This window comes from Saccopteryx bilineata, chromosome 5 (assembly GCF_036850765.1).
Source record: "Saccopteryx bilineata isolate mSacBil1 chromosome 5, mSacBil1_pri_phased_curated, whole genome shotgun sequence".
NCBI classification, from domain to species: Eukaryota; Metazoa; Chordata; class Mammalia; order Chiroptera; family Emballonuridae; genus Saccopteryx; species Saccopteryx bilineata.
This window is the reverse complement of record NC_089494.1, coordinates 13,386,998-13,414,554: the sequence shown is the minus strand read 5'-3', so window position 1 is coordinate 13,414,554 and position 27,557 is coordinate 13,386,998. Positions and strand designations below refer to the sequence as shown.

Here is a 27,557-nt window from a genome sequence, read left to right as displayed (position 1 = left end):
GGGTGCATGAACAGTCCCATCATGGGGACACCTGACTGTGAGCAGGTGTCAGGAAACCTTTCCCACGCCCCTGCCCCTTCCTCTCACGGGCTTCCCCAGCCCCGCCCTCTGTCTCCCCCAGGGCAGACACTCAGAAGCTACAAATCATTAAAAAGCAATGCTCAAAGAGATGCCAGTAATAGATTAGAGAACCGATTTTTACTTTGCTCTAAAAAACCTTAACTACCAATGAGTTCCGTATGGAAAGCAACCATTTTTTTTCTAAAAGAGCATTATTATTCTTATGGTCCATAACTTTAGTGTTTTGGTCTTTTAGAAAACACTGGCATTGTAAACAAGAGCAACTATAAATTTCTAAAATTAAAAAGTAGTGTCACTGCCCTGGCCGGGTGGCTCAGGTGGTTAGAGTGTCGTCCTGACACACCAAGGTTGTGGGTTTAATCCCAGTCAGGGCAAATACAATGAGCCACCGATGAATGCATAAGTAAGTGGAACAACAATCGATGTCTCTCTCCCCTCCTTCCTCCCTCTCTAAAATTAATAAATTAAAAAAAAATTTTAAATATATATGACTCTAAAGGTTTTGTAAACTCCTTACCCATGATTCATTACATTATATGTATATTAATAGTAAAGACATATTTTTTAAAAAAAGTAGTGTAACTACTTATTTTTTAAAAAGTCGTGTGTCACCTTTTATTATTTATAAAGACAAAGTACTGGTATTGTGCAGTTCTATACTGAAAGATAACAGCTAAGAGGGATGATGATGTTCTGTCTATGAGCTCAGTATGTGGCCCTGCGGGAGCAGTCCGCTTCGCCTGGTACGCGCCTCACCAGCAGCAGGGTTTAGTAAGTGACCAGTCTGATGAATGACGCCAGAGGCTGCACAGAGAAACCTCTAACCTTGTGCTCGGCTGTCCAGCTCCTGCAGAAGAACTGAAGAGCTCTTATAAATTAATTAGAAAACACCACAATCCCTGGGAATATGGCCAAGAGCATGATATTTCATAAAAGATGACAAAGAGTTAACATTAAATAGAGCTTAAATAATTTGTAACTTGAGAACTATTTTGACTATCAAACTGGCAAAAATCACTTATAAAGACCAATGTTGAAAAGATTTAAAGATCAGGCATTCTCAATCACCACTCACAGGTTTGCAAAATTTGCACAATTGCTGGGAAGAGGTTTGTAAAATAAATCTAGAGCATTAAAAAATGTTTTTTGGCTCAGTGGTAGAGCGTTGGCCTGGCGTGCGGAGGTCCCGGGTTCGATTCCCGGCCAGGGCACACAGGAGAAGCACCCATCTGCTTCTCCACCCCTCCCATTCTCCTTCCTCTCTATCTCTCTCTTCCCCTCCCGCAGCTGAGGCTCCATTGGAGCAAAGATGGCCCGGGCGCTGGGGATGGCTCCTTGGCCTCTGCCCCAGGCGCTAGAGTGGCTCTGGTCGCAACAGGGCGACGCCCCGGAGGGGCAGAGCGTCGCCCCCTGGTGGATCCCGGTCGGGCGCATGCGGGAGTCTGTCTGACTGTCTCTCCCCGTTTCCAGTTTCAGAAAAATGCGAAGGAAAAAAAAAAATTAAAAAAAAAATGTTTTAACGTTTGACCCAGTTATTCCACATTTATGAAGTTGTCTTAAATAGAAGTAATTAGAGTCAGAGTAACAATCAAGGACACACACACATATATATACATATATATGAAATACACAGACTCACAGATATATACACACATACATACAGATGCACTATCATATATGTTAGTGAGTAGATCGTAACAAAAAATGGAAGCAGTGCTCACATTCAAAAATAAAAGAATGGTTAAATTAAATCTGATACACGCACCCAAATGGAATAGCACACAAAATTTTAAATGTTAATGAGCAGGGAAAGAATGGTAAATGACACCGAAGAGCTAACAGCCTCTCATAGAATTGGGGTAACAAAACTTGAGTGTTCATGTGAAAACCTAATTCTAATCATAAAAGATGATGTCCGAGTTTTTGTGTGTGTAGACCTACGTGTATTACGTATGCAAGTAAGTGTGTGTGTTATTACAATTACCTGGGTAGGTCTTGATAAAGTTCATTTTATTAAAATCTTCAGAAACATGAAACTCCTAAAAGGAAACACATGCAATAACAAAACAGTCACGGTATTAAAAACAACAGAACTGAACTTTCCAAACAAAGTGAAATCCAAAAATAGCTATCACCAGTCCTGGGGCTCCAGGTGAGCTATGTACCAGTACTATAGTACGGAACTGCTTCTTTCATCAGACCTGTCCTCAGGCCACCCTCTCCTTTGGGGACCAGACTGAAGAAGAAAGTACGGCTGACTGGCATAGCACGCTGGCCGGTTCTTCCCGAGCGGGCGCTCTGAATTCCCTCTCCCTCTAACTGCAAAGGAGGCACCGTGGACATTTCCCTCTCTCGGCCACGCCAATAATTCCTCAGGATGATACATATTCAAAGCAGAATTGTGAAGACCCATTCCTAACAGAGTTCTCAGCTACAGTGAAAATAAAACAGGGTATTTCAGCAACGGAAGAAGGAAAATAATACCCATTTGATATACAAACACACAAAAAAAGGAAATTAAGAGGTTGTAGCTGATTTTCTTTTTTTTTAACTCTTCTATTGGCAAAATTTTTGTAGACTAATAGTTTTAACTAGGAAAAAAATTTAAAATATATACTTCTTAAAGAAAAAATTAGCTTCGACATAAAACCAAAAAAGATACAACTCTAAAAACTTAAATACCCTAATAAAAAAATTCTATTGACCAATGCTAAATTGATAAGTTCTCAAGGCTCTAGGTAACAGGAACTTTATAAATTGTTGACTTCTCTTACTGAAAAATAAAAATACCCACAAAGGAAAACTAATCCTTTGTTCTTCATCTTCGGTTTTTGCAGACTACAAAAATGCATTAGCATTTTAGATACTAACCGGTATTAGGTAGGAAAATGATAGATCAATAGCTAACTAATGAGAAATTGGATTGACACTGCCCCTGTTCCAGTGAGGAGCTGTGAGAGTTCCTATAGGCTGTCCTGTAACTTACACCCTTGAACCCGGAGCCTCTAGAAGGGTCCCTAGAAAACCGGATGCAGAACCATCATCGCCACTGGAGAAGCTATGGGAGCCTGGCAGTTCGTGGGGCCTTGTAACGTCTGTATATGCACGTCTCCACGGTATTCTCATACAGTCTTCAGAAGAAGAGCGAGAGGGTTGGCATTGACTACGGCATGATGCATTTACAGCAGCCCCGAGCTCATGGCACTGAGCTCAGCACCCCCAACCCTGCAGCCCCCGAGCCCTGGCCACCAGCCACCTGCCGCTACTGCAGGGACTGTGTGGGTCGAGAACCTGCATTTGTGAGGGCTCTTTCCTTCCTGGCCCAGAAAGACACACACAACAAACAAACTGAAGAAAGAGGAACTCTATAACAAGGAAGAGATTAAATAAATTTAGTTGTCAAAAAACTTTCCACAATGAAAAACCCAGGACAATAAATTATTTCACTGGTAACATCTTCCTAGCTGCAAGTCCGAGCCTTTTACTACTCAACAATGAAATGAAAATCAAAAGTGGGCAAAAGGACTTGAAGAATATTTATTTGAAGAACATGGAAAATGACCGACAAGTACAAGAGGTGCTCCACACCGTTGGCGATCAGGCAAATGCACAGGAAAAGCATAGTAAGAGAGACTGGTGGTTGCCAGGAGGTGGGGAAGGGGCGGGGCCTGACTGCTAACGAGCCTGGGGTGTCTTCGGGGGAGGGGGTGTGATGAAAAGGCTCTGGAATTAGTGTTAATGGTTGCATAATCTTGTGGACATACCACAAAACCACAGAATTGCACAATTTAAAATGGTGAATTTTATGGTAAATGAATTATGTCTCAATTAAGAAAAAAATATAGGTATATATACACATACACACACAATCTGACCCACAAAAATACCAATGTACAATAAATTGAGAATGTCAATATCGGGCCCTTCACCAAAGATACCTTGAGAAGCACTGACTTAAAGAGTTGTACCAGTGGTTGGTTTAATGACTAGACCCCAACTCAGTTCATTCGTGTGCACATGCAACACACCCGCTCTCTACCACCAATGTGTCCTGGCCTCTTTCGTGGTTCAGGGGTGGGTGCCACGGTCTCTTACTCTCTGCATGGAGACTGTGCTCTGCGGGCTGGCCTGTACACCCCGCCACCCACCGTGGCAGTCCCACGGAACTGGTTTACAGTCAAACACTCATTACAATCAACCCATTTTTAGGTCTAACACCTATATTGAAGTCAACATGTTTATGCTAATCAGGCCTTCACTGTTAACTTTCTGTCATAATGAATACATTCTGGAAGGTACCTACCATGACGGCTCCGTTGTCCTGGCCCACAAATATCCGCCTGCTGTCGTGATGGTAAGTCATAGCAGAGCAAGGAGCTGTCGGAAGGACAAAGACCACATTACCAGCAAAGCTAAGCACTGTGCCCTGTTCAAAATCCATCACTAAAGAGAGCTACACGGCCCAGGTTTAAAAAAAAAGAGGGCAAAGTGGTTCCGTAAAATACAGTGACGTAAACTGAAAATGTCATTCAAGTTCTTTCTGTTGTTTTAGTTTAAAATTCTCATATAAAATTATCTCTAACACTTCGGGTGAAGCGATCCAGCACCAAGTTTCACCTGATGGACACTCCCACCTGTTTCTGGAAAGGTCTGAGGACCGACCAGTGCTGCCCATGGGTGACCTGTGCCCTGAGGACCGACCAGTGCTGCCCGTGGGTGACCTGTGCCCCGAGGACCGACCAGTGCTGCCTGTGGGTGACCTGTGCCCCGAGGACCGACCAGTGCTGCCCAGGGTGACCTGTGCCCCGAGGACCGACCAGTGCTGCCCAGGGTGACCTGTGCCCCGAGGACCGACCAGTGCTGCCCGTGGGTGACCTGTGCCCCGAGGACCGACCAGTGCTGCCCGTGGGTGACCTGTGCCCCGAGGACCGACCAGTGCTGCCCGGGGTTGACCTGTGCCCCGAGGACCGACCAGTGCTGCCCGTGGTTGACCTGTGCCCCGAGGACCGACCAGTGCTGCCCATGGGTGACCTGTGCCCCGAGGACCGACCAGTGCTGCCCGGGGTTGACCTGTGCCCCGAGGACCGACCAGTGCTGCCCGTGGTTGACCTGTGCCCCGAGGACCGACCAGTGCTGCCCATGGGTGACCTGTGCCCCGAGGACCGACCAGTGCTGCCCGGGGTTGACCTGTGCCCCGAGGACCGACCAGTGCTGCCCGTGGGTGACCTGTGCCCCGAGGACCGACCAGTGCTGCCCGTGGGTGACCTGTGCCCCGAGGACCGACCAGTGCTGCCCGTGGGTGACCTGTGCCCCGAGGACCGACCAGTGCTGCCCAGGGTGACCTGTGCCCCGAGGACCGACCAGTGCTGCCCGGGGTGACCTGTGCCCCGAGGACCGACCAGTGCTGCCGGTGGGTGACCTGCGCCCCGAGGACCGACCAGTGCTGCCCGTGGGTGACTTGTGCCCCGAGGACCGACCAGTGCTGCCCGTGGGTGACCTGTGCCCCGAGGACCGACCAGTGCTGCCCGTGGGTGACCTGTGCCCCGAGGACCGACCAGTGCTGCCCGTGGGTGACCTGTGCCCCGAGGACCGACCAGTGCTGCCCAGGGTGACCTGTGCCCCGAGGACCGACCAGTGCTGCCCGTGGGTGACCTGTGCCCCGAGGACCGACCAGTGCTGCCCAGGGTGACCTGTGCCCTGAGGACCGACCAGTGCTGCCCAGGGTGACCTGTGCCCCGAGGACCGACCAGTGCTGCCCGTGGGTGACCTGTGCCCCGAGGACCGACCAGTGCTGCCCGTGGGTGACCTGTGCCCCGAGGACCGACCAGTGCTGCCGGTGGGTGACCTGTGCCCCGAGGACCGACCAGTGCTGCCCGTGGGTGACCTGTGCCCCGAGGACCGACCAGTGCTGCCCGTGGGTGACCTGTGCCCCGAGGACCGACCAGTGCTGCCCGTGGGTGACCTGTGCCCCGAGGACCGACCAGTGCTGCCCGTGGGTGACCTGTGCCCCGAGGACCGACCAGTGCTGCCCGTGGGTGACTTGTGCCCCGAGGACCGACCAGTGCTGCCCGTGGGTGACCTGTGCCCCGAGGACCGACCAGTGCTGCCCGTGGGTGACCTGTGCCCTGAGGACCGACCAGTGCTGCCCAGGGTGACCTGTGCCCCGAGGACCGACCAGTGCTGCCCGTGGGTGACCTGTGCCCCGAGGACCGATCAGTGCTGCCCGTGGGTGACCTGTGCCCCGAGGACCGACCAGTGCTGCCCGTGGGTGACCTGTGCCCCGAGGACCGACCAGTGCTGCCCGTGGGTGACCTGTGCCCCGAGGACCGACCAGTGCTGCCCGTGGGTGACCTGTGCCCCGAGGACCGACCAGTGCTGCCCAGGGTGACCTGTGCCCCGAGGACCGACCAGTGCTGCCCAGGGTGACCTGTGCCCCGAGGACCGACCAGTGCTGCCCAGGGTGACCTGTGCCCCGAGCTCAGCAGGGCGTGCCGCCCCGCCCCTCTTCGCCATCACAGCTGACAGTGGCTGGGATCTGTGGAAAGAGGGGTGCCAGCACCACAGTCCCCATTCCAAGGCACATGTGAGCAAGCGGAGAGCCACTTTGGAATTACATTTCCCCCCCAATGGCCAAAAAATGTTTCCTTGTTCAATGACACACAGCCCCCATTGGTACTAAGGGCAGCTGTGAGGTGCAGACACTTCTCCTTGTCCACGGCATTAGCACGTGACTGGGTAGCCCTGTTCCTTCTCAGGGACAGACCCCCCCCGTTCTAGCTACCCTTCCAGCAAGCTCAGACCCCCCCCCGTTCTAGCTACCCTTCCAGCAAGCTCAGACCCCCCCCCCCGTTCTAGCTACCCTTCCAGCAAGCTCAGACCAGAGACCGAGTCCGACAGGAGGAACTCCGCGTCGTATCCTCTGCCACACACAGAACTAACGTGGTTCAGAAAATGGAACATTTGGAAAAAGAAATGTTTGCATTCATTTCAGCCTAAAGAATTTTAACTGACCACAAAAGAACTACAACAAGGCAATGCATGCCAGGAAAAATAACAACTACCAACCTTGAGTTTACTTTGAAATAAAATTTCTTATGAAAAAGTCAAGAAAAAAATATCTATACACAAAGTTACCATTTGAAAATTATTACATTTAATGTCGAGTTCTCTCTCTACAATGAGCTGATAGTCTCCACCAAAGGTAGGAAATGAAGTATAACGCTGGGCTGTACTCAAAGGCAAGAACACAGCTTCCTGCATAATCAGACTATATAGTAAGAGACTGTTTGAGTTATAAAGACATACCTAGTTGAAAGGCAGATATTGCACTTATCCATACACAAAACAATTAGAAGTGACCAGAACCTTATACATCCTTATTCACCACATTGCTGTTGAAACTGCAACAAGGCCCTGGCCAGTGGACTCAGTGGTAGAGCGTCAGCCCGTCATGTGGATGTTGCAAGTTCAATTCCTGGTCAGGGCACACAGGAGAAGCAACCATCTGCTTCTCCACCCCCCCCATCCCCCTCTGCCTCTCCCTCCCATAACCATGGCTTGACTGGTTCAAGCACATCAGCCATAGACACTGAAGATGGCTCCATGGAGCCTCCACCTCAGGTGCTAAAAATAGCTTGGTTGTGAGCATGACCCCAAATGGGCAGAGCATCAGCCCCAGATGGGGGTCACAGGGTGGATCCTGGTCAGGACACATGTGGGAGTCTTTATCTCCCTCCTCTCACTTGGAAAGAAGAAGGAGAAGGAGAAGGAGAGAGGAGGAGGAGGAGGAGAAAAAACTGCAACAAACAATCATGTTTAGTTAATAATCATGCATAAAATTATCATTGCATAAAATTATCACCGACAAATCAAACCATGCTTTGACGATGTCAAAGACTCACTGTCATCATTTTTCTTACTTTTCAGTTGGTTCTAAATCTTAATGTTTTAAACGTCTTTTCAATTCTTTTTATGCCCAACCCTCTAACAAATGGTACATAAATATGGAAGATCCCTCTTCTGTGTAAAAGTTAATAGCCATGTGCTGAGTTATTTTATGAGGCTGTAGAATTCTTACAGTTTAAACAAAAACACTTCCCTAGTTTATTTATTTTGTATATAAAGATGTGCTGGCATCTTTTTTCCTAGAGGAAAAAAAGCGAGATTAGAAACATAATTAGCTTCTAGTGAGATTAGAAACATAATTATTTTAAAAGTTTGGGGATTGACATAGTTTTATAAGCAGACAAAATACAAATCTGCTGCCTTTAAAAAGTCATCACTGCTGCCCCGACTCATATATTTTCAACTCGGTTTTGTAAATAAACTTTTTTATTGTTTTTCTGCAACACATCCTGGCTCCGCCCCCTTTTAGTATTGTTTATGACTGCTTTCACGCTACAAGGGCAGAAAGTTGAACAGTTGCCACAGAGATGAGATTGTTCGGCCCACGGAGTCTAAATATTTACTGTCTGGCCCTTTCAGAAAAAGGGTGGGGAGCACAGCTCTGGAGGCAGACAGGTGGGGACTGGCAGCCCAACTCCAGCAATCCACTAAACCCCTCTGGCCCCCATTTCCTCACTCACTAACAGAAAACATCGTCTACCTTCTCTAGTTGTGATGATTTCATAAAGTGGTATTATTATTTTGTAAAGGCATAGGCACACAGGAGATACAGAAACTAGGAGTTACCAGTTTTCTTCAGCTAAAGCAGATTCTGAAAGTTATTTCTGTTACGGGAGGTAACGTTCTAAGACATAATCGGACCACGTATAGCAATATGCTAAGGTGTGGCCCACTGATCGTTGCCAGGTCATAGGAGAAGGTCTAAATTGGTGGGTGACCACTAAAACTCCGTAATGTACAGACAGTTTTTAGAGCCAACGTGGGCCTTTCCTTCTCATATTTTGAATTTATTTTTTTAAATAAAGGTCATCCTAAAACAGACAAAGCAATTTATCTCATCACTCATTCATTCTATGTTCTTGCAATGTTCCTGCAGTTTCATCGGCAGATATATATCTCCAGATCAAGGCAACAAAGAAGCTTCTAGACACCACCAGCCAAATATGTGTAGGTACAAACATGTGGGTGTCAGCCACCAACAGCAGAAACGCTGGGCCCAACCTTTCCCGTTGTTACTCACTGGTCTTTCCAGCCCCAGCGTTCTGGGAGCTACTTCCAGAGGGCACCACTGAGCCACGTTAGCAAGGGATGGCCAAAGCCAGGCGCCCAAGACCTAAAAGCCAGAGAAGAGTAACCATGTCTCCTGCCAGGTTTTGGTTTCCTGGGAGAGAGGTGAATTACCACACTGTGTAGTAAACACTCGGGGAAAACTCAAGTCAAAGAGGGGGCTGAACTAAATGTAGAACAAAATCCATCTCGGTCTCTCTCTCTCTCTCTCTATTTTAATGAGCATGAACTCCAAGGCTGAGGACTCAAGGAGATTAACCTACAGCCAAAACATGAAATAAGGGGGTGGGGGGCGAGGAAAGATGGGAGAATGATGGCAGCAGCTTCAACAACACTGTCCACAAACAGGACAGGGCTCTCCCGCCCGGGCACGGGCTCCTCCGGGTCTGGATCTATCTCTGGGCCGCTGGAAGGAGTTATCAGTCTAAAAGAAGCCCTTTTCGGTTGGGTGAAGGGTGAGCTCAGAAGCCCAAGATGTCCCACCCACCTTTGTCCCCCTGCACTCCAAAAAGAATCCCAAAGTAAACTGATCAAACGGGCTCCATGAGCACCTTTATTAACACATCGGCCAGCCTGTACTTCAGAGGAGCGGCCCAGGTTAGTGCAGGGAACCGGAGCTACTGCTGCTGGGCACACTAAATGACAGTGCGGTCTTCCTCTAACGTGCTCCTCATTCTGAAGTTCAAGGCCTCTTGTAATCGTTATCTTCATACTGGGAGTCTAAAACGTCTGCTTCATTTTCAGTGAATGATTATCAAGACAGAAGCTGAGGAGCCTGCCCACGCTGCAGGTGGGAGACAGAGCACACGAGCATCCTGACACACGACTCGTGTTGTGCGGAACTGGTCACGGGTCTGAGGAGTGCGCGTACACGGGGGCATGTGTGCAAAGGAGACAGCCTGGCCCGGGAAGGAGGATCCTAGGGGACCTGCTGAGTGCAGGCAGCCCTGAGCCCGTAACAGACTCCACTGCCTCTGGAACAATTCCTTTTTAATTTTTCATTTACTGATTTTAGCAGAGAGAAAAGGGGAGAGAGAGAGAGAGAGAGAGAGAGGCAGAACACTGATCTGTTCCTGTATGTGCCCTGACCAAGAATTGAACCGGCAGCCTCTGGGCTTCGGGACAACACTCTAACCCAGGGGTCCCCAAACTTTTTACACAGGGGGCCAGTTCACTGTCCCTCAGACGGTTGGAGGGCCAGACTATAAAAAAATCTATGAATAAATCCCTATGCATACTGCACATATTTTAAAGTAAAAAAACAAAACAGGAACTAATACAATATTTAAAATAAAGAACAAGTAAATTTAAATCAACAAACTGACCAGTATTTCAATGGGAACTATGCTCCTCTCACTGACCACCAATGAAAGAGGTGCCCCTTCAGGAAGTGCGGTCGGGGCAGATAAATGGCCTCAGGGGGCTGCATGTGGCCCACGGGCCGTAGTTTGGGGATCCCTACTCTACCCAATGGAGCTACCCGGCCAGGACTCTCAAACAATTCTTAAGAAAGTTGTCACCAGTGTCTGGGACACAAGGGGTCCTCTTTGGAGAATTCTATAATGGTCTTCAGAAGTAAAACCATTCAACCTAACCAGTGGTGGCACAGTAGGTGAGCGTCAGCCTGGAGCACTGAAGTTTCATGTTCGAAACCTGAGGTTGCCAGCTCGACCCCAGGGTCGCCAGCTTGAGCCTGGATTCACCAGCTTGATCCCAGAATCTCTGGCTTGAGCGCAAGGTCGCCGGCTCCATCCCAAAGTCTCCAGGTTGACCCCAGTCAAGCAAAGTATGAGAGGCAACCAGTGGGATGCACAATGAGGTGGAACAATGAGTTGATGCTTCCCTTTTTCTCTTTCTCCCTCTCTTCCTACCTTTCTTTCTCTCTCTCTCTCAAAAAAAAAAAAAAAAAAAGAAAAAAGAAAAAGAAAAGTTAAACCTTTAAGTATGCCCCAGGGTCCTTTCTCTTTCCCTAGCAGGTCCTCTAAATACTGGAACCTTTAACCGAGGAAGATCCCACATTAAGGACCCAAACCACAAGGAAACGAGCAGTTCTGGGCGCCCTCTATGTGGCCATCTGGGCCCCAGCCGTCCCCCGCAGGGCTGTCCTCTGCAGAAAGGACGAGGCCCTGGGGGAGGGGTCGGCATGCAGCCCAGAGCTGCAGGAAGGGCTAGGATGTAAATGCAATCCTGACACTGCAGCTCAGGGCCTTCTTGGAAACCTCAGTGCGACGACTGAGCTTCTGGACTTATTTTTAGAACACACTGAGCTACTGAGATTCTCTCTTTAGAATGTGATGCTCCTGGGATGAAATCCCTCAGTAGAAGAGACTGGAAAGGTTGGGCACACAGCTGGTTCTGAGGGCAGGGGCATGGCCAGAGCCCTGTGTCAGCGTGTCAGCCATTACCAAGGGCAAAGTCACTACGAGTATACGTTAGCAGAATTAACAAAACCCGGGGCACGCCCTTCTCCTCTTCTTTGTTTGGTTTTCCAGGTTGGCTCACGTTGGCTTCAGTTAAACCAGTAGACCCAACTTCCTCTGCAAAAGACATGTTGTCCTGAAATCAGGCCAGCCTGCCGGAGGTATGGGGCAATGAAGAAGCTCGTTCTGACCTCTAGCAGCACTTTCTAACCAGACATTTTGACATTCAAATCACCAGACATCAGAGACATCTTTTTCATACGGAACAGAAGCGCTGCGCTGCTTACCGGCCATCGTGTGGTAAATGCTGGGCCAGTACTGGCCGCTGTCTCTTTTCAGCCACACGCGGATGGTTCTGTGGAGCAAAGAAAAAAAACAGTCATTTTATCTTTTTTTAATATGCCGGTAAAACTTACTTATTTTTGATACTATGGCCCAACCGACCTTATAAAATTAATCAACTGGACAAGCACGTGTCACAGGGGCAGGCAGACGGAGGCTCCCAGTTCCCAGTGCGCAGAGCGGAGCTGGCCAAGCGGTGGCAACACTCAGAACCCGTGTGTCTTCCCCATGTGAACAGCGGCGAACCCCGTCTGCCCAGCCCGTACACATACACATTCATCAGTACATGGTGTATTTATAGACTGCACATACACTGCGTGTATACGCACACGTTATGTATAGTTACATAGAGTATGGCCATCTATGGTAAGTTAGGCAGTAGCTGGGAGTCAGGATTTCACATAACTTTTACAATACGGGAAATGCTCATTATATAATCATCTCCATAAAAAGAAAATTGAGAATTATTAACTGCTTTTCTTGGTAAATTGGCCGCCTGGCATCTGAGCCCAGCGTGGAGAGAGGCGGACACGTGGAAGGGACCGGACAGGTGTGTGCACACCGGGAGCCCACGCCACGGCTCCGTCACGCAGAACTCCCAGTCCCGCACCGTGGGGGAGGCGGCCGTTCCACACCAGGCCTCTGGGCCTCTGCTTTCATCAGCAAACACACAGGGGATGAGGAAATCCGGTGCCCTGGCAGGAAAATGACAAATCGCCAAAACAGCCAAAGTTTAATATTTCGGTTTACCACCTCAAAGGAACAACGGGGAATGCTGTGATCCCTGCCGGTCTACGTGCAGGAACTCCTCCAGGCCCCGGGCCTCTCCCTCTTCTGAACCCACCCCGAGGACTCTCATCTCGTGTCCCTTCGTGTCGGCTCCGTCACCACCGCTTCTGTGCTTCCGGCAGCGGCCCAGATTCTGGCACAGGGCCAGCGCAGGGCTGATGTTTACAACCTCGAACTAAAACACATTCAGACTGAATGTTGACACTGGACGTGTCCACTCTGATTGAAGTTCAAGACAAGGAAGACGGGTCCAGGAGGATAAAAAGCTTGCTTCTGAGGGAGGCTGGCGTGCAGAGGAGCACGGGGCAGCTTTCTAGGACAGTGAGTGGAGAGGCTCAGGGGAGTGGAGCACACGGGCGTATGCGTCTGCCAGGACTTGTCCGACCGTACTGGAGATCTGTGCAGATTACTGTATAAGAGTAGACGGTAATAAAAGAAAACAATGATTGGTGCTGACCTCCATTCATCCAGATAAATCAGATCACACGGCAGCAAGTGGGCACGAAGCCATTTTGTGCGAGAACTACATACGGCCTTCCTGTCGGGGCAGGCACTTGTGCGCCCACGCCCTCTCTTCCGGCCGCCGCGGGCTGGCCACAGGGGAACCCTAGCCGAGTGAATCACTCAGAATGCTGCTTTACAACCCACTCCTGCTCACACACAACAGGCTAGACCAGAAACGGGCGTCGGATCCTGGGTGCATGAATCGCTCCCTTTCCCGGGAAATCGGAAACCGGGAGAAAGAAAAATATATAGATCAGCATGTCTCCAGAAGTTAACATGGCTGTTTCTGGCCCTATGTTTTGTCATTGGGATTGGAGGATGCTGTACATAAAAAAAAGGGTAAGAGAGAAGCTGGCCTGTGGAGAGAAGCAGAAGTGAGCTGAAGAGAGTCGAGGTGGAAAATTCGTCACGCCGGCTGCTCTGGAGGCTGAGCTACGTCCTTATGTCCTCGGACCTCAGCCCAAGCCACAGCCTTGGGTTCTGTGAGGCAGACGCCCCAGCAGCCTTCCCATAAACACCCTCAGGGGCTAAGCCAGTCCAAGCTACCTCTGCTGTTTGCAGTAAGCGGGTACTAACATACTACATATGTCTGCATGAGACACCAAGAGAAATCCCAAACACAGTCTCTTTATTCCAATACTGTGTAACGAGGTCAGATAACCAGACAGGCTTCCTTATTGAGGTACCTATATTGTGATACCAAGTTCTAGGAAATCCAAGCTCACATCCAAAATGAAAAGACAGAGAGAGGGAGCTCAGACTAAAGCATGTACGAACGAATCTACGAATTTTACAGTTTGTAATTCAACATCTTAATTCAAAACTTAACAGTCTCTGAGGTAACGTTTAAACTGCTCTGCTGTTATTTGTGGGTTCTTGGTGACCGTTCATGATTACTGGGCTTTCTTCCTTCACAGACCTCAGAGGCTGACTTTTTCATGGTCTGCCTCTTTCTAGTTTGGAATCATTTAAATCAAGTTATAGAAAATACTTAATGGCATGGGGAAATATTCACGATATGATAAGAAAAAGTCCTAAACAAAGCTGATAAATGCAGTATGATACCAACTTTATTTCAAAATGCAATCTGAGCAAACCTCTAGACCCAACTACAAATTCATAGGAAATACAGAGAAACATAATCAACAGTACCACAGGGGTGCATTTGGCAAACATCGAGGTTACAGGAAAGTCTGAAGACAAACAGCCCAGATGTTTGCAAATCATTTGCAAGGTAGGAAAGAGCGATGGAGGACCAGCTGTGATTAAAAAGGTTTAAGAGGTCTATCACAGTGCATTGACTTATTTGGATTCTGATTCAAACTGTTAAATGCACATATATAATCATGAAACAATTGAAAATATAAACACTGACTAGTTATTTCATTAGTTATTCATTAGTTATTACATTAAGTATCATGTGCCATGATACTTAAAAAATGCTGTTCATTTCTTTAGGTGTGGAAATGGTGCTGCAGGTTTTTGCTTGTTTGTTTTTTAAGCAGAAGCAATCATTTCTAAATAAGATGCTGGTTCTTGTTCTCTGTTCTCAGTGTGCCCACCACAGTGCAGCTTCCTCTCGGGTTACCTGGGCTCTGCTTCTGGTCCACGTCGGGCATGACAACGACCATAGCAGCCCCTCTCCCAGAGAGCCATGCATCCCAATAAGCCTGTGCTCAGAGCCCACCAGGGGATGGTTGTCTCAAATCAGGGGTTCAACAGACACACTTAGTGCTCACGACTCCTGACCCGAACCCTACATCCAAGGGAGATGTGACCCTCAGGTGGCCCAAACACGAAGAGCTCAGGTCATGTCCTAAGCCCTCCTCCACCACCAAGAGCTCTCCTCTCCAGACAGCAGTTTATCTGGGCACGCACCAGGATGGGAACCATTTCAGAATAACTCCTTCATCAAAAATAATCAGTAGAAGCTTACAATGATGATCCTGAGGCCCGAATTACTAACACTGAATTATATTTTGTTGACTATATTCTATGTCATTTAACATCAAATGCTTATGGATACGTTTTATTACTTATGTTCAATATAGGGGATGAAGCCAAAGTGACAAGCCAACCAACCGCTGTGGAGATATGAGGTCTGCTCAAGGGTCCTGCCCCATTTATGTGCAGAGACAAGGAAAGGCCAAGGCACTTGAAGATCAGGGTGTCCCGCAGCGCCTTGTCAAGCTCCCTGGCCTTCCCTCACACAGGAACACAAAGGGGTTGAACCTGCTAGCTACCTGTCTCCTATCTGTTAGGTTTTTTAAGTATCTAAAGAACAGAATGCTGACACATTCCAAAACCCTTCAAGTCAACCCCAAAGGGTGGGTCATGAAGACTCAGGGAGCTCAAGAGAGGACTAGAGACACGTGCTCTCTCCCTGGGGTCCCCTTGACAGAAGAGCACATTGGGACAGCAGAGAAGCGGCTGCGAGCGGGAGACCCTACAGGTTGTCTCTTCCAAACAATTATCTAACCTACAGAGTCACGTTTTAATTTCACACAGCATCAGAATGATACTGAAATTCCCCCAGAGTCAAGTGGAACTGGGCAGGAACACCCAGGCCCCAGCATTTCTGAAACACGGTCTTATTTCTTTTGGAGGACAAGCAACAGTGCTGCAACGTGGTGTGTACCCAGCTTCCACACTAGGAAATTAGCAAGGCCTAAATGATGTCTTAGGCTGTTTCATCCAACAATTAATTGTTGGTCACATCCAGGCTGAGAAAAGACCAGCTTTGCCTGGGAATCAGGTTCCACATTAGGTACTCGCCCTCGCTGGTCAGCCTACCTCTGCATTCACCCCTTCTGTCGGGACTCCCTCCTTCAGGCTTCAAGCCCTGTTCCTTCCTTTCCTCAGACAAAGGCATTCAAGTCTCCCACTTCCAAGATTAAATCAAAACAATGTTAAGTTTGACCGCTAACACTCCAGTACTCCCAAGAATCTAACAAAGTTGTGCAATTTCTACTAAGTAATAATAGGAATTGATTTTGTCTTTCTGAATACGCCCCATTGTTCAGACAATGGTTGTAAAAACAGGCTTAAATTGGGCTGCTTATTAAAGTCAACAACTTCCACTGATTAAAAAATATTAATATTCAGTAAATTGGCAGCAAGATCTACCATTCAATAAGTTGAAAGCAACACAGTAATACAGTTTGGTAACATTTTACAGGAGTGAACTAGTAAAAACTCTAGGACGATATTGATAAATCATGTAATCACCAAAGTGTCAAGATCAGACGGTTTCATTTTTACAAAAACCACAATATTTTCTGCCTAGATGAATATCTAAGCAACTCTTCCCACTAAGATAGAACATCTTGACTTCTCCTTTAACAGACTGACAACCTGACAGCCGCTCACCTGAACTCACTTTGTGCTTTTCTTGCTGTTTATTCTATCCATTTTCCTAATGGATGGATTTTTTTTTTAATATTCCAAGACAATGTCCAGCTTAAAAAAAAAAAAGTCTTCTCTTCATCAAAAAGTGAGAAACATGTTCATTCTGTGCCAAGCTTTATTTTTACTTTAAAACAATAGTCTGATATTTTTCCAAAAGGTATTTAGAAAGGAAATGTGTCATTTCTTTTAGGGGCTACATAAATGTTTCTCTTCACACTTCCCCATGCTGCTAATATCCTCGGGAAGGGAGGGCTCTACCATCATCTCCTTGGCCTTCTAGTTAGAGGAGGACGGACTCACATGCTGCTGCATGTCTTGCACGGACAGATGAGGGAAGGCATCTCTGCAGTGTTGTAGCTACACAACTACAGAGTGCACACACCACTGCCATTCCCTTACTTACCTATCGTGTTCAGCATGGTAGATGACCCACTTATTTTCTAGGTAAATGCAACCCCAATGTTAGGTTGCAGTTTTTTTATTTTAAATATTTCAGACTGAAATGTTTTAAAAATGTTTTACTGCGCAGGAAACAGCTGAAAACAATAATGAAGTGCCGTCTCTAGGGTTCTCGTAATTTTTTTTTTGTCAGCATTGTAAATTAGAACTGACTCTTGGGCAAGAATTTTGCAATTTTGCTCCACAGAGCAAGAAACATTATTTCCCACCTAATCTTAATATAACAATGATAACAATAGTAATAGTAATGGCAACAACAATAAAATTATTTAATAATTCCAGGCATGGCAACGGATGTTAAAGAAATTATTTAATAGGAAGGAAAAGAACTATACACTGAAAAAGTTTATATGAGCATCATTCAAAGGGATAAAAATTTGGAAAAACACGTTAAAGGATAGATTAATGATATATTAATTCAGTAACTTATAAAGTCATTAAAAGTAGTTATGAAGACAATGGAATCATGAGAAAAGTTTATGAAATGTTATCTTGTTTTAGAAAAGCAAAATATAAAATGATATAACTAAATTCCGTAACTATGCCGAATCAGGCTGCGGAGGGCGGGTCAGGAGGCTGAGGAGGAGCAGGGACGGCAGAAGGGAACATACCTAAAGGCAGGCAATGACTCTGCCTCCTTGTAGCCCCCCACCCCACCGGAGAAAGGACTTGGAGCTGATCTGAGAAAAGGAAAAAAGCAGGTGCCCAGCCCCCCACTCGGTAAGCACTAACAACAAGCCAACAGTTAAACACCCCTGCACGACCGGCTGAACACCCTTCCACCACCTTATAGCTCACTAGTCCCCAAACATGTAAAAGGGCCAGCTAGACCAGAAGGACTGACACACATATGACAGATCCTGGCTGTGTGACGAGAGGGCTGTCGGGGGAGGGGGGGACCCACAGGCTCATGAACATTGATAATACTTTCTGTTTTAAGGCACTGAATTTTGGGGTGGTTCGTTATGTAGCAATAGCTAACTGATACAATGTCATTTGTTCCAAATATATACCTTTAAGAACTCTAAGGAATCTGACCTTAAAATTAAAACTAGCCTTTGCTATCCTTAACTGAGTGTCAAGGGTTTCAAAGTACTTAGTAAACAAACAACTCCACTTCAACTTTTAATTGAAATACAGAATGCTAACTTTGCACGTAAGCTAACTTGAATCCTAAGCAACTGAGAAAATTACCTGTAAAAAAGCATAAATGAATTTATGATGCCAATGTTGTTCAATATTTTTCACCATTTACCAAGGATAATAATTCTGTTCTTTTACCTTACTATAGTAGATACATGAAAAGTAGACTAAAACCCACAATTCTGATTAAGAAAAAAGTACTTATTCCAGGAAGATTAAACTTTGATCTGCTCAGATATATGCCAGAGGATCAGAATAGATAGAGAGGCTCCTTTTAATATTTCCAGCCACTTTGTTTAACCCCCTCAAAGAGCTGACTAAAAGGGAGTTAAAAATACCCTTATGGAATCACCAAATCTACAAAGCCTCATCTAGTTAAGCTAAATACAGTAGGAGAAATTATAGACTTAAAGAATGAATTTTCTTCTGAAAAGCACTCTCTCAAGCCAGGAGACATCTGTGGGGAGTCATGATCAGTATTGTTTTTAAACCTGTAAATCCATAAGAACGTTTATTTGGGTTCAATACATGTTATTTTCCAGTATGATTACCTTGAAAATCATGCCCACTCTTAGGCAGATTCCAGTAAACACACACGTGTTTCTGGAAAATCACGAGGCCAACTTCTACCTGGCCTGACAAGTCCGCCTTTCTCAAGTCAAGTCTTTCTGAAACTTTCTTTAAAAACATCCTAATCATCTCCAAACAGCTACATTAAGGCAATTTAGCCATATTTAAATTACAAAGTGATGTAGAGGGATTACTCAGTTAATGAATGAAAAAGAGAAGACAGAGTATAGCATATGTTACAAACTAAGCTCCCCGCTGATTTCTTTTAAACTCCCAGCAAAATAGTAAGCTTGAGGAAAACTTATTTCCCCCTTGCTCTTAGGGCTGCTGATACATACTATGTCTCATCCTCCTAAATCTTCAAACATTTCTGTTATCTACTGAAATGGATACTTTTCCTGGTCTGACAAAAAGGTGTAATTCTGGAAGCCTGGATGGATTCCCTAACATTAAGCCTGAAAGGAAGAGGCACAGACAGGGTCATCGGTACAATCTGCTTTTATCAAATAAATAGCAATTTCCTTCCAGCCAAGTCTTCTGAACTCTGCCCTCCGCATTCCTGCTGCAGAAAGAACCCTTTCTCTTTTGGCCACAAAGGGGGAAAGCACGAGATTTTTATTGAATTGATTCTTAAGTGAAAAGACAGAGAGAAAGGAGCCTCTTCTTGTAGAGAATGAGATTGACTAAGAAACATTTACATTTCCATCCCGTCTACAGTCTGGGGAAGGGACCCCGGACAGCTTTAAGGCCGCAGGCACTCAGCCTGAGGACTTCCTGGCTGGCAGGTCTGTATGAAGGGGACAGGGGTCACTTCTGTGACATCTGCACCAGAACTTGATCGAATCACTCCTCTCCTAAAGCCAGATGGCTGCTTATCTACCTGGAGACAGATGTGTTCTTTTTCATTCAAGAAACAAATTCCTGCTATCTTTTCACTTAGCAACAAAACAACTTTTTGTGACCCTTGTGCCAAGAAAGCTAAGAGCCACTTCCAGCTCTGAAAAGACAGGAGGGGGTTGTTGCAGGGTCCAGGAAACACGGTTACTTCACTTGCAAAAAAAAAAAAAGGTTTGAACTCCATCCACGGCTTAAAAGACAAGCTAAACTAACCCCAGAGAAGCAGTTGGAGGCGGTCAGGAGCAGCCCGGGTTTAATCTCCCATGCTCCATGCTTCCTTATTTCTGCAGGTTTGTTTATTGGTTCATTAAGTTAATGCTTGAGGGACCACTGAACCTCGCGTTCCTTCTAAGTGAATTCGGGCACGTGCTGGCAGAGGGAGTTGACAGGGCCCGATAAACCCTGAGCATCGCGGGAGCTTCTTCACGCATGTGAAGGCCCTACTTCACGCATGTGCCCACCACCCAGCCCTGGAGGGGAGGGGTGCCTCCCAAGGCCACATGCGGTGGGGACTCCTGGCAGCCCAGGCCTGGTCCTCTCCGGACTTCACAGCACACCTCTCCCTTTGCCGATTTTGTTCTGTGTCTTTTTGCTGTAATAAATCATGGCCATGAGTATGAGCGTATGAGTGGCAGTCCCCCTAGTCAATCAACAAACCCGATCCCCTAGCCCATCAGGGCAAAGATTTCTTTTTTTTTTTTTTTTGTATTTTTCTGAAGCTGGAAACGGGGAGAGACAGTCAGACAGACTCCTGCATGCGCCCGACCGGTATCCACCCGGCACGCCCACCAGAGGGCAACGCTCTGCCCACCAGGGGGCGATGCTCTGCCCCTGCGGGGAGTCGCTCTGTTGCAACCAGAGCCACTCCAGCACCTGGGGCAGAGGCTAAGGAGCCATCCCCAGTGCCCAGGCCATCTTTGCTCCAATGGAGCCTCGCTGTGGGAGGGGAAGAGAGAGACAGAGAGGAAGGAGAGGGGGAGGGTGGAGAAGCAGATGGGTGTTTCTCCTGTGTGCCCTGGCCGGGAATCGAACCCAGGACTTCTGCACGCCAGGCCGACGCTCTACCACTGAGCCAACTGGCCAGGGACAGGGCAAAGATTTCTTAAGAAGAACTTAAGACTGACATGACCTGTAAGTGAACAAGTATAAAACGATGAAGAGGCGTGGCTCATAGTTATAAGAACTTAGGTCTATAAGTGGCCCCCAAAATGGTACTGTCCTATCCAGAAGAAAATTTTTTATTTGCACACACACTCACACACCCATACAGGCAAGTAAACAGACACAATCTTTTGGCTGGTGGTGAGACTCCCATTAATTACACAGAAAATAGGTGGGAATGAAAATAACAGTGAAAACCCCAGTCCTTTCTCTGCGCTGCGCACTGTTCTTCGTGTCTTACACATATCAAAACCCTGCCACATGGGTACAATTATTATCCCAAATTTGCAAATGAAAAAACTATGCTAAGTAACCTGCCCAATGTCACGTGGGATTCAAACTTGGGCATTCTGGATCCAGAATCTGTTCTTAACCACAATACAAAAAGAAAATGAATGTAGCAATGAGGGCCACTCTCCCAACAGAGGAATAAAGGCATTCCCACCCAGGCTGCCTGACTCTTCACTTTTTTACTTTGTTTTTCTAACACGAATCAAATGGTATACTTTTAGACACTGTGACGACAAAAATACAGCAGGTAGTGGCCTGGTCTTCTGCACAAACCATCAGCTCCCAGCTACGCCAGCTCTCCTGAGCACGGCACTTCACAATCCAGCTGTTTCCCTCAGACTGTTTCCATGTGAACAGTTTGTAAATATACAACTTTCCCCTCAAACCATCTTAAGATATTTAAAAATGTCTAATGGGAAAACACATACATTAAGGTAAACTGCTGGTGTAACAAAAAAATGCTACCCCGATAGTTTTTAAAGTTGGTTTTCTGTAATTGTTCTTGTTTACCAGCCTACGTGCAACATCCTAAAAAGTCTTTTAACACACACGGGATCTGCCGATGCTTGACTGAGGCCAGACAAAACTGAGTTTCTTCTGCAAGATTCTGCAGGTCGGTTTTGGTGTAAAAGCACGCTCATTTCCAAACCCTACTTGTCAGAAACGAAGACAGCAGGCCCACAAGCCTTCACTTATTTATATGGCTTTCTAATACAGCGTTTGCCTTTCGAAAAGCCTATCCTTCCAGCGACCGACCTCGAAAATTTTGGCGCATTCCACGAGAAAGAAGTTCAGAAAGCACACGGTCCGGGGCATCGGCTCCTGCAGCCTCACCACACCACGTGTCACCACACCACGTGTCACCACACCACGCGTCACCGGCGTTCTGAAAGCAGCCTCGTTTTCTGCTCGCCCGTCAGGAAAACGACAGCTGCAGCTCAAATCCTTCAAGTTCATGCTCGGTTCTTTTATTTTTACAGTTTCCTGTCTAGAAAGATAGTCATACTTGATTGACGCAAGAATCTTTTTTTAAACTTTACAACTGCATCCTTCTCCTCCTTTGAAAAGTATGCACGCTCCAATATTCTCATTCCAAAGTGCAGGCCGCTTAAAACTACAGTTAAAAAAAAATACTAACTTAGGTTTAGTGGGTGAATCAAGTTCAAACAAAAGAGCTTAGGGTATTCATCACCCCAAGGAAACAGAAATGAACGCATACAAGAGAAGACAGCCATTCTCGGTTACCCCTTTGAACGCTTCTGATCGGACCTCTAGACTCACTGCCCGAGCCACGACCAAGTGAGTCCAGGTCTGATGGAGTTAAGCTCAACATTCTTCACTGGTTTAATCCATTTTGGGGGGATTACTTGTATTTAGTTCTGTCATGTATAGTTTGGTTTTACTGGGAAAGGTGGACACATGAAAATGCCTCCAGGGATATTATAACCCAGAAGGCGACAAAACAACCAAAGCAGACGAAGTGTACGCAGTCTGCCTCCCAGGGGGTCTACGCAGGCAAGCACAGTGGCCCGCCACTGGTCATTCCCGTCAAGCCGTGGTTTCACGGTGTGAATCCGGGACCAGCAGCACCAGCACCAACATCCCTGGGAACCCGGCAGAAATGCAGACTCTTAGGCCCCACCCCAGACACACTGAATCAGAACCGGTGGGGTGGGCCCAGCCATCCTTGTGTTATCATGACCCCCATGCCCGCTCCAGTTTGAGAACCACTGTCTGACCGAGACCAGATGAGCAGGCACCGGAAGCCCAGGCCGGGGTTCTCAAGCTCAACCTCTGCCGCTGGGGGCTGGATAATTGTCTGTGTGCAGGCTGTGCTGTGCTCTACAGAAGGCTGAGCCACATCCCTGTCCTAACCCACCTGGTACCAGCAGTCACAGCAAAAATGTCTCACCATATTGCCAAATGTCCCCTGGGGGGCAAAGTCACACCTGGCTGAGAATCACTGGCTTAGAGTAAAAAAAATGGACACAAAATTCAAGACAATCCTCACATCTTTCACTTTTCCTCTCAAGATGCTCTCAGCCAGTTCTCACTGCTTTTAGCTTTTATAAATGAAGAAATGTCAGCTGAGTCCCACTTCAAAGACGAGTTCTTTTTCTGAGCCTTAAAGCCGAAGCGGTAGAGAAAGGCTGCAAGCCAGTATCTAAAGCCCTGAAAACTGGTGTAAAGGAAGGATAACTGGTCGATAGCAAAAGGCAGAATCCTAATATTTTACACTCGCTGCCAGAGCAGTCAGTTACCGGCGGATACTGCCTGGACTCGGCTTCTCCCAATAAGTAGAAAACTTGACGGACGGCAGAAAGAACTAGCGCCCGAGGAAGACCTGGCTTCACATCTCAGTCCCACTCTTTGCTAGCCGTGTGACCTTGGGCAGTTACTTCAATGTCTTTGTTCCTCAGTTTTCTAAACTGTCAAATGTCCACTGCAATAGGATGGGACAGCACCTGCAATTAGATGCATTGCTATTTCTGCAGTGAAACAAATACAGTCTTTACGTTGCATGGGATAAATAAAGAGTACAAACAATCTCACCTACTCAGGTCAAGTTTTAGCACAATGAGTCTTCAGGCCCAACTTACAACAAAAAACAAAAAGATAAAATCACTTCTGACGATTAGAATGTACTGAGTTTTGAAACTGCTGGTAAGGGACGGTGACTGGCGCATGGGGAGGCATGCGGACTGGATGCAGTAACAGACGCAGGCCCAGTTCTGAACTGACACAGACAGACAAGGGACTTCTAAAATATTAGCCAGCTATTGTTATTTCTAAAGTACAAATTCTGACTGTGTCACCTATTGCTTTGAAATCTGATGGCTCCTCACAGCCTGAAAAAGAAAGTCCAAAACTCTACGAGAGGTCCAAAATGATGTCCTTTCCAAAACTGGACACAGGGCCTTCTTTCAGCTGTCACTGCGCTCTTCTGCCATGGTCCCCAACACACCTTTTGCTCCCGTCAACTCGAAATAACTGTGGTTCTTGATCCCTCCCTCCCTCCCCTCTGCCTGTAGGGCGGATGTGCACCCTCCTTCCTGCACGCCAACCACTCCTCCATCCGGTGACATGTCCCCCAGGAGGCTTTCCTTGAGCTCTGCCCCCCCACCAATGACCCTCCTTCCTGCCTTCCCAGCACCCTGGAAGCTGGGAGCATGGGGCCAGCTCTTCACCACACTGTCCAGCCCTTTGGAAACAGCGATTTTGCAGTCCTCTGACTTTCTATTCGCACATCTGTACACAGTAAGTATCCAATCAATGCTTGTTTGATTAATAAGGGTGGTCCAGTAGTCTGTTTCCTTAACATGCCAGTTCCGCCAGGTCAGGGGCCGTAAAATTCAATGAATCAGAAGTTATATGAGGGCAGGTACTGTGGCTTTTGATCCCTGTTGTAACCCCAGGGCCTGGTACTCAATAAACAGAGCATTTCTAAATATATGAATGAGCAAGTGAACGAATGAATAAATGAAGAGTAGGACACAAATGTATGACAACGTAAAAACAAACCACCATGACAAACAAGAACAAAACGTATACCCACAGCCATGTTCTTTCATTAAATCTCACAGAATGTGGCACCGGCTAAAAAGGCTGTCCTACCTCCAAGGGACGTTCCATGGGCCTGAAACACAAATCGGAACCCCAAGGTGCCCAGGCTCACCTGGCTTAGTCATCTGCCAGTGCCCCGCTGTGCCCGCGGGAAAAGAGCTGACCTAAGGCTCCCCTAGAACAGAGCAGTCTCAGACCCAGAGCAGCCACGCAACCGCTTTCCATAAAATAGTTATCAGCACTGCTCCTGGCCAATAATCTCAAATATTCAGCAATTTACCCAATATGCATGAGTCATAAATGAAATATTTTACTGAATAAAAATAGCTAACTTTTATAAAGTCTCTCCATCTATATCCATATCAGGCAAATATCATTATTCTGTCCTTTGCTTTTTTTTTTTTTTTTTTTTTTTTTTTTTTTACATTCCCCTTTTCTCCTAAGGACTCATGCACCTCTCTCTCTCCCACAGCAAGTTCCTACTTAGCACCCCCTACCTGGCTGGAGGTCAGCGACTTGTAACCAGGCAGGGAGAGGCCAGTGCCTGCTCACAATAAACTCACTCAAAAGCCAAATACAGGCAGACGTCATACAAGCACGGGGGCTGCAGGTTTTCTTTTCCGGTTCCGGGACGGGCTCTCAAAGTTACTCATTTGCAAACATATGATTACAAGAGGCTGGACACTATGCCTTCAGCTTTCCCAGAACAGCAGTACCTTTTGTCTTCCACAAAGCCTTTCAACTTTTGGAATATCAACGTTTAAGACTATTCACTGTACCAAGGAAACACTTTCCCACAATGAGCAGCAGTCATTTCCTCCGAGTTCCCACAGTTAAGCACTAACCTGTTCAACGGTGAGGGTTTTAAAAACTCTAACGTTTTAAGTAACTACCTCTCCAGTCCCTCACACAGTGCTGGGCAGACCAGATAGCTGCAAGGGCGAGTCCAGGGTTGCATTTCTAGCTTCACCCGTATCTTGGTGCCCTCCATGAGCCTCAGTTTTTCTCTTGGGAAAAAAAGAGAAAACCTTATCGTATCAGTGTTTCCCAAAGTACGATGGGAATTCAATGCAAGACGTCTTAATACAAGAAAAAGCTGATTTTTAGGTACACACACATTAATATGTTTTAGCTATTAGTTCAATTCTCTATGGCAGATGACACTGTTTTTCCACTGATGGTGGGAATGTAAAATTTCCTTGAAAATAAAAGCATCTAAGACTTAAAAAAAAAAAAAAAAAAAGGAGAGTCACTGTTAGGGGAAAAAAACAACCCACAACTATATAGTAAACAAAAGTTCGGGTGGTTCTAGCAGCTGTGCAAAAAATAAATGATCTCTAGGAACACTGGCGGTGCGCGAAAGAAACGCGTCAAGCCCGGAGAGAAGCAGAAGGAAGACAGTGAAAGCCCTGGTGGTTCGTCACTATCAGGGAATCCGGACACCCGGAGTCGCGGTGCCCCGCGCCCGTTCTCCCGGCTCCCGAAGAAGGAGGCTCGGAACCGACCAGGGCAGGCCGAGAACCCCCCCGGAGCCCGACGAAATCCCACAAAGGAGAGGCGGAGACTGGGGTCCCGGGATGGAAGGGCGGCAGGGGTCCCCGACTGGAGAGGCGCGGCAGGGCGGGTGGGGCGCATGGGGACGGGCATCCCCGGCTGAAAGGGGCCCGGGACCCGGGTCCCCCGCCTGGAAGGGCGCCGGGGGTCATGGGGCCCGGGGTGGAGGGGCGTGGCAGGGCCCGGGTCCCGGGTCCCGGACCGGAGGGGAGCGGCGGGGGGGAACCGGGAACGCCGCGGACAGAGGCGCGCAGCGGGCCGCGCGTCCTAGGGGCCGGGGCGCCCCCACCGGAGAGGGCCGGGGCCGCGGGCCCCTCCGTCCCTGCACCCTGTCTCCTGCGGGACGGGAGGACGGGCCGCCCCCGCCGGCCCTCGCCCCTCGCCCCGCGCCCCGCGTCCCGCGCCGGACCCGCCGTCCAGACCTGTCCTCGCTGGCGGTGATCACGCCGTCCTCCTTGGGGATGAGCAGCGCGGCCGTGACAGCGTCCTGGTGCCCCTCGATCTTGCTCAGCAGCACCGGGCGGCTGCTCTGCGGCCTGGAGTGGATCTCAGCCGCCATGTTCGCGCGGCGGCGGCGGCGGCGGCGGCAGCGGCGGCGGCGGCCTCCCGGGCGGGCGGCCCATCAGCTGACCGTGGGGCGGGCGGGCCGCGCGGTGTCGCTAGGACTCCGGGCCGCGTGGGCGCCGCGCTGCCGTAAGCTCCCGAGTACTGCAGCCCCGACGCCGTATTGCCTGGGGAAGCCGCGCAGCTGCGTTTCCATGGCCAGGAAAGAACCACAGAGGACGCCTCCCCAGACGCAGGAAAAGTTATAAAGGTTGAAAATGTAGAGGAGGGGAAGTCCAGCCTAAGAAGATGTCTTCAAAAGAGATTATTTGAACCAAACTGACAGTTTCCGAAAAACACAATCTCAATAGATTGAGATAATGCTCCAGAGAATGGCTGTTCTTTGCTACTTATTTTATACGTTAGACTAAACGGAGGAGACATAGAGATTACAAAAATCCTTTCGTGGTAGAGGAAGGGAGTGGGAGAAAGCAAAGTGGGGAAATCTCTGGGGCTATATAAAAAGCAAAGCGGAGCGACACACGTGTCTCCTACACTGGTGGGTACTGGAGAGTTAACCTTTACAGCACAGAGAGATGGTGGGGGACGGGGGAGAGAAGATAACAAGGAAGGGTTCTG

General features: G+C 47.7%; 1 protein-coding gene across 2 annotated transcripts in view; it reads right to left on the bottom strand.

Moving 5' to 3' along the window:
- The window catches only part of WDFY1 (WD repeat and FYVE domain containing 1), a 45,052-nt gene extending 18,042 nt beyond the window's left edge, over positions 1 to 27,010 (bottom strand). Inside the window, exons 1-5 of one of the 2 annotated variants that reach the window (XM_066279011.1) lie at positions 26,798 to 26,867; positions 11,981 to 12,048; positions 9,227 to 9,319; positions 4,385 to 4,458; positions 2,066 to 2,120 (exon numbers count right to left, since the gene is read on the bottom strand). In XM_066279011.1, coding sequence (XP_066135108.1) covers positions 2,066 to 2,120; positions 4,385 to 4,444 — 115 coding nt within the window. In that variant the 5' untranslated portion in view covers positions 4,445 to 4,458; positions 9,227 to 9,319; positions 11,981 to 12,048; positions 26,798 to 26,867. Of the gene's footprint in view, positions 1 to 2,065; positions 2,121 to 4,384; positions 4,459 to 9,226; positions 9,320 to 11,980; positions 12,049 to 26,797 lie in introns of both variants that reach the window. The other variant, XM_066279010.1, reaches the window with a different exon arrangement.
- Between the last annotated feature and the right edge of the window lie 547 nt (positions 27,011 to 27,557).